The 12,793-nt window shown below is 40.0% G+C and overlaps 2 protein-coding genes across 6 annotated transcripts in view; one reads left to right on the top strand and one right to left on the bottom strand.

Moving 5' to 3' along the window:
* prkcz (protein kinase C, zeta) overlaps positions 1 to 12,793 on the top strand; it is a 130,416-nt gene that overhangs the window by 41,994 nt on the left and 75,629 nt on the right. Inside the window, exon 1 of one of the 5 annotated variants that reach the window (XM_051426382.1) lies at positions 9,547 to 9,693. The exons of the other annotated variants lie outside the window; for them this stretch is intronic. Coding sequence (XP_051282342.1) covers positions 9,657 to 9,693 — 37 coding nt within the window. The 5' untranslated portion in view covers positions 9,547 to 9,656. Of the gene's footprint in view, positions 1 to 9,546; positions 9,694 to 12,793 lie in introns of those variants that run through there. 5 annotated transcript variants of the gene reach the window in all.
* LOC127378006 (tumor necrosis factor receptor superfamily member 14-like) overlaps positions 1 to 12,793 on the bottom strand; it is a 229,190-nt gene that overhangs the window by 165,084 nt on the left and 51,313 nt on the right. The gene's annotated exons all lie outside the window — the stretch shown is intronic.

The raw sequence follows: 12,793 nt of genomic DNA, 5'->3' as shown, positions 1-12,793 counted from the left end.
GCAAGTTAGAGTGACATTAAGCACTGAGAACGTAGCAATCATATTGTAAAACAGCTGTCAGCCTGTATATCCTGACTGACAGGCCATGTTAAGTTAGCTAATGTAGCATTAGCTTACCTACTCCCTGAAAGCATCATCGGCTATGCCATCTCAACCAAGTTTTGTCATTCACATCACAAAGGGAATCCAGCAAGCAGTGTAAAAACTATATGCATCAGGTTATTCCACAAAGATCAATCAGCCATGATTAATAACGTGAACAGCGTCTTCATTTTCTTGATAAAATTTAAAAATGAGTTGCCTTAGTCTTCTTTTATTTTTGGTTTAGTTCTCAACAACCTCTGAGAAAAATATCTTGGTCTTTAGCTGGTAGATGCTTAACTCCATCTGCTAGCCACTATGTAACTTTCTAGTCTGTCAGTTGGTGCTGGACCGGTAGCGTTTACTGTGTTTATCAGTACATGTACATGTGAAGGCTATCGAACTAAAACAAGGAACTAAACGTGGTTCTACAGATCGGATTTGGATATTGGAGAGCTCTTCGCCTTCCTCAAGCCATTAGAACCTTTGAATGTTAATGTAGCATCAATCAAGTAATCCTGATGGCAGATCTATTTGTCGTTTATAGAAATATGCCCCAGTGTTCTTTTATACTACCGCTGCTGGATGCAAAGTCTGTAATTGTTCCACAGTGGCTTTAAAACTGTAACATGACAGTTGTTTGCTCTAAACCAGAGTAGAGGTAGAGGCCAGAGTGAATATTTAAAGCCTGAAGTGTCAGCACCTGCCTAAATAATTGCTGGGTGATGGGTATTCATTAGAAACACTACAAAAAAATACTACAGCAGTTTTGTGTTGCGGGCAGTGAAAACATTACTTAGTGCCCAGAGGATGTGTTAGACAGTCGCTGAACTAAGATATGGCAGACTTCGTTCCGGCAGTTTCCAGCACAAATAACACCCCTGGGCCTTTCCAAGCATTCTATGGTTGCTCTTTAAAGGTAGAACAGAATGCCAACTTCCACTGCTTCAGATTTATTTTTCATAGTCTAAGTACACAGTGTACTCTTGAATATCTGATCAATATGATATCATACTAATCCTATTGCATGTTCTTTTGGATCATATATCATTAGATGTGACGAGAGAATTAGCAGAAAAATGCAGCTCAGCTTGTAGCTTATGACAGGGTCATTATAACATCTCTGCATGCTGCCGTCTTACTCCTAATAAGTCATGCTCCCTTAACACACCAGCAGAAAAATCATGCATGCTTGATTGATTTTTCTTAAAGAACAGCCCTGTTCATGATTTGGTATTCAATTCCCAGGGTGACAATATTAGTGCTAATGTCATCCAAGTGTAAACCCACCATGATGTCAGCCATTGGTTTATGGACGGTTTGAAGCTTATAGTTTGGCATTTGGCAGTCACTAGATTGGTTCTTTGGAGCCAGAAGTGATCATATTTGGATTAGAGCAGAGCTGGTAGGTGATGTTTTGCGAGTTAGGTGGTGCTTGGTTTTGACTCTGTTATCAAGCTGGGAAAAATGGCGGCCTGCTTGGTCACAACAGCACACTAAAATATGTTGCAGTAACAGTCTTGATTCAAAATTGAACAGCGCTGCCTAGTTGATCTAAGTTTCATGTGCCTGTGTAGCTCTGGACCAGCCACTGATAGATACATGTTCCAGTTCAGCAGCCACTGAATAGTAAATCATTATTTAGTGCCTGAAAACTATCTGCCACTATCATATTTCATCAAAATTTGCTGCTGCGAAAGCATACCCAGCTTTATCGTCTATTTAACGCTAATTGGGGCCATAATTGGAAGAAGACTTGATTGAGACCATTAAGGCATTAGGAAACTGTTTACTAAGGTGATTAATCTAGTTAGAATTAGGGTCATTTTCTCATAAGACTCATAAGAGTCGCCCCCTGCTGAAAGAATGCCGCTTTAAGGCTCTTCCACGATGGCTTCACTTTTCAGACCCAGAAGCTCTGTCCACTGTATATACTTTCAATTTGTAAAACCATATCAACAGTGCAGGGGTGGTAGAACCTCTTTACTTAAGCTACGCTCCCACTAAAACCAATTTGAGTAAATATACAGTTAATAGTACATGCAGTGTAAGACACTTTAGTGAATGTCAATAAATGCCAATACTGAAGATCAGTGTGTTGGGTGGCATTTAGAACTAATGATGAAAGAAGACGTGTTATACAGTGAGAGCTATTTTCATTTCTCTGCCTTGTTATGAGTTCACAGCACATTAGAATCTGACCTGTTCTTATTCTTCTTTTGTGAGAGTGACTTAGTTTCTGGAAAAGCCCAGACTCAACAAAGTCAACAGTCTTTTGGGAGCAATGCTTTTTCCTCCCTGCCTATTTTTACTAACTGGGTTGGAACTAAACCTTTAAGTGACATGGCAGTTGTCTTAGCCGACTTGAATTTAGGTCATAACACCCCTTCAGATGAAGAAATGTTTTACTAAAGAACAGACGATTGAAACCCCCCACTTCCCAAATCTGCAGGAAGAACATGATTAGAGCTTTGAGAATTGGGGCATTTTATATAAAGGCAGCCCCTCTGCAGCGGCCCTCAGTTGTGGTTGGCTTTATGGATTGCATTGGATTGATATTCATTTATATCATAACCTTTTTTTTCTCTGACACATCTGATGGGGTTGCCTGTGCTGCAGAGGCCTCTCATGGAAGAGCTTATGAGATTACAGTGAGTCGAATGGCTCATGCAAAATTAAAAGAGAGATGTTTTTCTCCTCATATAACAAGGAGAGTGACTCAGAGATAGAGGGTGAGAGGAAGCATGTTACCTTCTAAAATAGGTCTGACTCGCTGCGGGGCTGTTGGGAAGGCAGTCATGTTAACGCACCAGAGGGATATGATCTGGGCAAAGCACTAATCTTCAAAGACATGAGAATTGGATAATTCAATACCAAGCAAACACAAAAAACAAGCCAATCTCCCCTGGCTGCTACATGAACTTTGAAATTGTTGCTTTGGTAAGCAGACAAATGATTACCTTTACAGCAAGGTTACCTGCTAGCTTTTACTGAGAGGAACCAATGCTGTATTAACTGTGCCTCAGCTAATGATTAAATGCAGAGCTTTCCTACCTTTTTCTTTAAAGGATGCCTTTTCTATCACTTGACATGTTTTATTGATTTTCATATTTAAGGAATAACAATTATGGATAAACTGTACAATGAACCCAAACAGTGAACACAATGACTTCAGGAAGTAAAACGTAAAACAAGCCATTTGGATGAATTAGTATTAGTAATTATTTTTATTATAACTATTTCCTGTGAATATTGATCAGAGATGACTTTGCTGATGTGTTTACGAACCTTTTATATAATTATACAGTGTTTCCCTGTCTTTGTTCTATTAGCTCTCTTGTTGTTTGAACTTTTTTCTAATGCAGGATGAGGCTCTGTGGCTATAGCTTATGTCAAGGTCTTCAAAGTTTAGACCTTGAATAATAATTTCAATTTCAAAAATAATTTTATATAGTTTTCCTCACAGAAATTAAAACCAAACACAGATATATAGGCCTACAGTATTCATTTGAAAAGTTTTCCTACACCCCTTAAAATCAGGCATTGTGAATCCCTGTGAACCTTCGGCGACCCGTAATGGGGTTTAAGACCCCCAGACTGGGAGCCACTGATTTAATGAATACTGTGAAATGCAACCTGTCAGGATTGCAGACATGTTATTAAGTGCTGATATTGTAGGTTCTTAGCTTGGATCCCGTAACAGTCGATGATATCCATGGTTTCAGACTTTTTTTCAGTGTGAGGATGTCATTTCCTGTGCCAGAATCAGAAAAATAGCTACATCCAAGACATTATCCTTAGAAAAGTAGATTAATTAGTCCTTTCGGAAATTCATCATGTGCCACAGAGCAATCATCAGATAAACAGCACCTACAACAAACAACAACGGAACACGTTATTATAGACCTATTCACCACATATCATATCAAGTGCTTTACATATTATAAGGTGCAGCATCCTCCCACACACAGGCTCAATTATTTTTGTTCCACAGTTTGCTCAGCACTGCAACACTGGTAGGCACAAATGATCTGTAGGATGGGAGGGATGGCACCCTATACCCTCTGCCTGATGGTAACATATACACTATACACTAAATAGGGGACGTGATACCTCCCTAATAAGTGCTACTCTTTCCTCACTCAGGTCTCACAAGTCTTGCAATTTTGCCGTTGTCCAGTCTTGGATAATTTTGAAAAATGTTAAGTTAACTGCTTTTAGAAACTGCTACTGTAGCTTCTGTGATCACAGAAAATGACATTGTGGGAAGGGATATGTCACATGCTACTGATTGGTTAGGGCAATATAAAACAGAGTAACCACCCCATCCCAAACAGAAGTTGCAAAACATGAAAACAATGTCAGGCTGAATGAATGAAGTGAAATGAGTGGCAATTATTTGGCTAGGCAATGCCCACTCTTGTCAAAGTGTCCTTGGCGAATTGGATCACCAGGACTCCAGCTTACCTTCATGTTTCTAAGGACTTTGATCATCAAGACCATATTTTTAAGCAATCAGAAGAACTGTATATATTACCTGAATTTTAATATTGATAAATAATACATTTTCAACACATCTTTTTTTTGGTCTGCACCAAAAAGTAAAATTTGGTTTGGTATCCAGTTTTAGTTACCAACTATAACAGATATCAAAACTACTTATCAGATGATTAAGTATCCTCAACCTCCTCACAACTAGCAGCTTGATTGCAATAATAAAGGAATAGAATGTTATTAGTTCCATGAAATGAATTAAAAGTCTTGTATTGAGCCAACCTTAAAGCCACTGGTCTCTTTTCTACCTCCGCTGCTGACCTCATTCTGTTGTGTGGCTGGATTTGGAGTGGTTGCCATATCCTACCATTGAACCTCTGCAGTGAATAGCGTTAGCCTAGAGCACATCTGTTCAGAAAGCTAATCCACAAAAGGCTGGTCTCTTGCATAATGCTCCCACTGGGCAACCACTTCAGCTGGCACAAACCGGCCGTACAGCAATGGTGTCGCTGGAGCTAGCCTCGGTGAGGCTAGGTGGTGAGCGGAAGGACAGGTCTGCTAAGCTGCTAAATCGAGCCAACTCTTGTTTGAGTGCCGCTAACTGTCTGTGGCAGAGCTGTTGGCCTCATTTCAGAGGCGTCCCCCTGGTTTACCTTTTATCTAATGCTCTTCTCTTTCTTACCCTACAACCCCCCTCATCTGTCAGTCTCCTCCTTTCTTTTCAGTCACACTTTGCTTTCCCTCTTATCAATGTTTTCCATATTCTCGCATCTGTCTTTCAGTCTACGTTGCTCTGCTCAGTGCACCTTTTGCCTGACCAGGTCACCTTGTTAGTCTTTGTTGTTTTTCTCATTCAGAAGTCAGGGCATTTTGTACAAAGCCCTGCAATCTTACACAATTCAGTACCAGATAGACTGACAGTACAATGGCCTGTCAAGGTTAAGACCATCATAGACAATGAGGTTGAAACGCTATTTATCAGGAAAGCTTCGATTTAGTCAGGTCATTAGGATTTAGCCAAACAACATAGTGTGTGTAGTACTGTGGGTGGTTTTGTGTGTGTGCGGTTTTATTCTGGCTCAGTTTGCTGAGTGTGAAGCTGTACAAGCTACACAGTAAACATCTGATATCCAGTGAAGGTGTATTGTTTCAGGGATATTCATATTGTAGACAGTTTATGTGTACAGTTGGTTTGCCTCTCACATAAGCAATCATAACCCCCTTACTGAGTGTATTTCCTGGAGAAAGTATGTATATCAAGCAGCTGATGTTATATCTGTGGATGTTGATAGGAAAGCCTGTGTTCCAGCATTTCAGTCAGATTGCTGCACAAAAGAGAAATGGCCTGCAGGGAGTTGTGAGGCAGGAGTTGATGGTATACAAGTATCTTTTAAATAAACTGGGTGAACTTAATGTGGGGTTGGTGAGTTAGCTAGCAGCTGGCTAACTTGGAGAGCTATGTGACTTACCAGCATTTACATGTAATGATATGATCAGGGTTTTGCAGTCATTTTAAGTTGTTGTGGTTGGCCTCACCTGCAGGTCAAGTGTTATGTCAGTGTCAAAATCAAACCCTGCCCAAAACGATTTTGGACTACTTTCCATTAGGATGGTAGATTTTGGCCATTGTAAGAAAAAATAAAATTACTGATTCATATTCAGAGATTAAAGTAGTACATTTCAAAGAAGAAAACTTTTTTTCTGAGATTATAAAGTCAGCGATAAAAAAACGAGTGTATACTTAGTGTAAAATGTAATATAATAGCCACACAGAGAAAAGGGAATGTGTTATCTTCATTTCTAATCACTCAGTTCCTCCCAGTGGAGAACCTCTCTAGAGTCAGTCAACCTGTGTTTTCTAATGCACTACACTGCTTTCAGCCACAGTGTTGATTCAGAGTGAACGAGTGGCTCTACTTCCACTGCCTGTTCCTGGCAGTGCTGATAAAGGAAAAATGTCTTGAAGGTTGCCTTGATAAAGCTATGGGTCCAGCCTAGAGAATAGCCTTCCACCCTTACTGTGAAGGAATGCAGAAAATGTTTGCACAACCTCCTTGGTGTTGCAACACTGCCGGGCAAGGATAGACATTAATGTGTCCAAGTCTGTGTTTGGCTGGGAGGGGTAGAGCTCTGGGTGAGCCTGTCCGAAAATAATCAAAGTCTTTATGATTGAATTTTTGGGGTTTAATCATCCCTTCATCTAAGGCATGAACTTTTCTTTTGAAGCATCTTCTGGTTTCACTCATGTGCTTTTTATATAAATATAGCCTGACTGATACTGGATCTTTCAAACTGATACTGATATGGATACTGGGTCAGATTGCCCATATTGGTATCTGATTATCAAACCAAATCTCTTTGTGTTTTTAAAGAATTGTGACCAATTCATATTGAGCAGGACATTTTACCATTGAAAATGAACTTTGTTGCTCTCTGGTGGACAAACTATTTAATAGAAACTATTTTGTTGACCTGACACGCTGTCGTGCATTTCCCTTGCTGTCATTTCGGGCGGCTCAACAGCGCGGTATGCGGCTTTACCACTATTTCTGTTTTTGTAAATTACTTTGCATGGGGTATAACAGGATAATGTTTCATCTCAGTACCTTCTAAGACCATCTGTGACAGTGTTAACTGGAGACTTTCAGCCAAATAAAGTCACCAGTTATTTAACATATTTAGCTGAAAGTCGTCAGTTAACAGGCTCACTCGTTTAACTGAAACACTGGCCACTTGGAATAATTACCGGACCAGTCAGTGTTTTCTATTAGAAGGCTGATGGTATGTCCAGAGAGAGTGAGGCAGAGGCTATGTGACTTTCTCCTGTGGTTTACACAAAGCTGGAGAAGTACTGGAAGTAAACAAGTCGCTGTTACTGCGCTGGTGTCTCCCTACAATATGTGCGTCTGAATGCAAGTGGTCTGTTTTTTCTCTCTTTATCCATTCTCTATTTCTGGCTGTTGTCATAACAAATGTCTAAATAATGTATGTATAATTTGAAGAGGTTGCCATCCACCATATAAAGTTCCTTCATCAGTAACTGGAGGCCACTGCTTAATGTCGTCAATCCAACTTCTCATGCTGCTGTCAATTTCAGCAGGCAGCAGCTGTCAGAGTCACTACGACTTGATACCACAATAATGGCGGCACCTCTAGACGGCGGAACACACAAACCAATTGCCAGATTCGTGTATTGTAATCCTGGGGTGTGATACTGAGTGGCACTGCATTTCAGACTGTTTCTGCTGTGTTGAGTCTGCCTAGCTGGGCAGCTTTCCCGTCTCAAATACTGAACGCTTCAAATGGTAGCACGATATTTCATTATTGTAGTTATCGCAACAGCTCTAAACCTAATATTACAAATACAAACTGATACAATATATCTACAATACGCTAATATTGCTGATTTATTGAGGGGTTCAAGATCCACCAACACACACACATCTGTGTCAGTAAGTTGTAACATCAGTGGAACACTGAACTAGGTTGAACCTTTATGTTGTTGTTTGTTTGCTTTTAACACCTGAATCACTAAATGTATAATAATCTGCCATTTGTTATTACGTTCATTTTTCCTGGCAGTTGTACATTGGATAATTGACTGTAGATACAGGAAACATTAGGTTAGGGAGAAGGTTGGTGCGATAAAATCAAATAATGGATACCACAGTTATATCATGCTATGTTCATCTTAAACTGCTGGCCAATCAGGACACCTGTATGATGAATAAATTCATCAAAATGTTTTAAAGTTAATTTGAGAATCAGTAGGATAATTAGAATGAAAGTACATAGATGTAAAAACACAAAAAGCAAAATGCACATCAGATACAGGATTTCAGCAATCAGGTAGTCAATAGTTTAGACTCAAAAGTAAGTCATTTGGTGGATCCAGGTTTAAGTAGTAAACAAGGTAAAGTTGTGAACAGGTCACAACAGGTGTTATAGGTAAACCTTCATTTAAAGGTCCAGTGTGTAACATTTAGGAGCATCTGTTGTCGGAAATGGAATATAATATTCATAAGTATGTTTTCATCAATGTATAATTATATGAAAATAGGAATCTGTTGTTTGTGTTACCTTAGAATGAGCATTTCATACGGAGTCCGCCATGTTAAACAGTAGCCCAGAAGGGACAAACCGAAAACTGGCTCTAGTTTGCATTTTCACGCCATCCGCGGCCACTGTAGTTCTCCTTTGCATTTGCAAGTGGAGGGTGGAGTGAGGGAGTTGCGATGTGCAGATACACTGCTAGATGCCACTAAATCCTGGTCCTTTAAACTTTTTTAAGACTTAATCCCATAATCAGTGTTGGTCCAACCTAGCCTAAGTTATTATGTGTGTCCACTACACATACACAGACAAACAATTCTTAAAAAATAATTCTGTATCCTGAAACCCAAATTAAATCCAATATATACAATACAGTACCTCTGCTTTATATAGGACAGCATAAAATGAACTGCCATATACTGTCTGCAGGTGTTGCACAGTAGCAGAGCTCTCAGTATTCCCATGAAAAGAGTGCTATAAATACATCCAGGGATGGGTCTCTGGGAAAGTGTACCTGTCATCTAGGATGCTCCAATAGGCACAGCACAGCCACTAAAAATAGTCCACAAGGTTTAAATATAGGTTCAAATTTGTTGTGTGCAGAGGATGTTGCTGTTGGATTCAGAGCTTATTCTGCCATCTTGTGTGCAAAATGGTGCAATTGCAAATGCACTGTGAAAAGCCTCAATCATGGGGTACGATCCCTGCTCAGCGAGGAACATTTAATGCTCAAACACAGGAAGAATTTGTGCATGTTTACATATACAGCTCATCTGATGAATACAACTTGAGGTGTGTGTTGAATGTCAAAGGAAGATGAAGAGAAACAGCCTGGAGGGGAGTGAAAGCAAATAAGGCGGGAGGGGAGGGAAGAGAGAGCGACACAGAGACACGAGCGAGGCTGTTCGGCGAGAGCAAGAGGAGGAGGAGGAAGGCAGGATGAGGAGAGTAGTAGCGGAGGAGGCGCAGGAGACCACCATGAGATCCGAGGTGTGACGGCAAGGGAGCGGTAACGTTCAGCAGGAGGGATGCTGCTCACACTGCTCTTCTACCTTCGAGTCAAAGGTAGGGGGATCTGGGGTCAGCGCGGATGATTCCGTCACTGGGATTCAGACAGCGTCAGGGACAGTCAGCCACAGAGCATGTCAGGCTCACTAGAAAGGTAGCATGAACTGAGTTGAGGTGGGCCGGTTTGCCCTTTACCCAGCGATGACATCATTGGTATTCACCCAGTGGAGGAGATGGGTTACTTTAATGCAATGTGTTTCTCCTTTTTAATACTAATTAAGCAGAAATACATGGAATTTGCTGTTTTGTTGCATGCATCCTATGGCTTAAACGCAAACACAGCATGAACTAGATCCATTTTCCACAAGGTCGGTTAGACTCCACAGTAACTGTTAAACAGAGTGTGTCTTTCATCCTCGCATCATCTGCTGCATCTAAATTGAATATCCCCTGTTTTTCCTTGCTGGGAGCATGTGAGGCTCTCCTCTGTCAGCTGCACACTGTCAGCCCTGACAACTTGTGCCTCTTGGTTTTTCCCAGTACCATGGGAGCTGCGGATTGGGATCTATGTAACCTATTTAAAACCCCCAGTCTATCTGTCTCCTTGGGGAAGTGACTAGTAACAATGTTAGACTCAGTATATCTGCCTCTGTATGTTGATTTAAGGATGGTGTGGCTTTTGTTATCCATTTCCAGCAGTCTAAAGCAGCACTTGACTAGGACATACACTCTACATATTGTTTATTACTGCTAATGAGTTATTTAAATGATTTAACACTTGATAGTGTACCTACAGTTTTTTGTCTAGATTGCAGCAAAGCGGGGCCATCCCTATAAACAGAGAAGTCCCTGACCTACTAAGTGATGAAGTTACACCATTGGCTGTTGCTCTTTCAAAATGAAAATTATGAAAATACATAGCAGCGTGTGCCAAAATCAACAAAAGAATGTAGATCATATAGAGGCATCAGTATTAAATTGTTTCATAAACAGTTAAAAACTCCTTTTAGTAAGTTTAAGTAGAAATACCAAAATGACTTACTAGGGGGTGTAAGAAAATATTGAAAGATGTTGTATAGTGTTATTGTTTTGTGATATTGTATCAGTTCTGTAAACTGAGGGCTGTGATTCCACTGTTCTGGTAGCATTAAACACAATCATTTCTTTCTTGGACCCTGAGTATTTCTAGTCTTTATATCAGGTTGATTTTCAATCACAGTAACCAATCCAGTTGTCAGTCTGATATGAGATGGACAGACAAAAGAGGTATTACATCACCACATTCAGCCAGATAAATGAACAACCAAAAAAAGACTGACCTTGCATAGTCATCGCACAATTTTCTCCTCTCTCATCTCAATCTGGCATGGACATGGATGATTGGTAGGTCTTCCTTTTCCCGGGTTTTATTGGATGACCTCGATGTGCTCTCTTCGGTCTTTCTTTCTGAAACTGGAAAAGCACGGGGGCTTTGTCACGTTTCTCAGAAACTACCTACGTTAACAATGTTCTTAATATGTCATGTAGTGGCAATGCTTAGATTCTCTTTCAAAGTTTAAAAGTTGTGACAGGTCACAATATCCTTGAAATTGTTAGTGGTCTGATTGAATTCCCGAGAGAATGTTTCCTGAGTAAACATTTGTAGCAAAAAATGTGGAAACATCCAGACATGAGAGGGAGCATGGTTTCTTTGATAACTGCAGCTGTTCCATAGATGATCCAGCTGATTATATAACCACTCTGATGAGACCGGCTTTCCCAAATCAATGCACAGCTTTTATTGTGTGTGTGTGTGTGTGTGTGTGTGTGTGTGTGTGTGTGTGTGTGTGTGTGTGTGTGTGTGTGTGTGTGTGTGTGTGTGTGTGTGTTCAGAGAAGATGAGCTGAAATGGAAATAGCTGCTTTCTGCCTGTAGCATTCGGCCAGCACCAGGCTGTTAAACTAAAACGCAAGGTAATTTAGGACATGATCAATCAGTGACCCTAACACAGGCCTGTCAGAACACACATACACGCACACACAACAGATGGAGTTAAATTGGATATGCTTCGGTTAGGATTTCCATTTGTGTACCGCTTGTTAGTTGGCATTCAAATGATGGAGAATCCTTTAAGTATTGTTATTAACTTTTAATACAGCTTCCATAACTGCCTGTGTTTGCAAAGTGTAATCACCCAAAAACTATGCCCTAGATTCTCTTTGCTGTATGCACCTAAATATTTCATGTGCAGGTCACACCGTGCTCGAAGTCTACTTCAGAAAAAGTCCTGCCTTCCTGCTTGCACCTAAAAACCAGGTTCAACACGAGCTCTTTACAGCACCACAAAGAACCCAGACCAACAGAACAATGTTCTGCCTCTATAGGTATTTAAAGAGTGTGGGCTGTGGCAAAAGAGAACTGCTTAGTAAACAGCAGTATTCAAAGAGAGCCAGGAGGGCAGTGACAATATTAAGAAATCCGTACTATGTAAACACTGAGGTTTGATTTTATATAGGTGTCTGAATGTTCTTGTTGTTTAAGGCAGTGTTTAAAGTACCCAAACATACAGTATGTTAAGGGAGATGTTGCTTTAATACTTGCTTATAAACAGTTAAACTACAAAGTTAGATATTATGTAGGGTGCAATTATTATGCTATAATTATATTTATTATAAATAATAAATAAACAGTAGAGCAGTGGTTCCCAACCTGGGTGTCCTGACCCCCACAGGGGGTGACAAGGCCTTCCTGATTCTTAAGGGGCGTAAGGACACTTTCTTTAATAAATGTATTGTTGGCATACATCTCAGCATTTCTTTCTGTGAAGAAAACTAAATGAAGTGATACCATTTTCTGTCCAAAAAGTCAAAAGTCAGCTTCACTGTGAAATCATAATGTTAACACTTTTCTGGCTGGCCATTAAATAAACCACTGACACCTTACCCCACACGCCAACCTCAAAGCCCACACTCACATTACCCACACTCCTTTCTACTTTCAGACTGTTTTATGTTTTTTTTTCATATATAGATATACTGTTTATATGTAAATATATATCATATATATGTGAAAAAAAGCATAAAACAGTCAGTGGTTTATTTTGTTATCCTCTGGTCTTTGTTAGTTCACTTTCAACAGTAAACAGAATGATCTAATATTGAAATATAAAATACATTGT

Source organism: Dicentrarchus labrax, unplaced genomic scaffold (assembly GCF_905237075.1).
Source record: "Dicentrarchus labrax unplaced genomic scaffold, dlabrax2021, whole genome shotgun sequence".
Taxonomy (NCBI): domain Eukaryota; kingdom Metazoa; phylum Chordata; class Actinopteri; family Moronidae; genus Dicentrarchus; species Dicentrarchus labrax.
The sequence above is the reverse complement of the archived record's forward strand: the minus strand, read 5'-3'. Positions and strand labels throughout refer to the sequence as shown.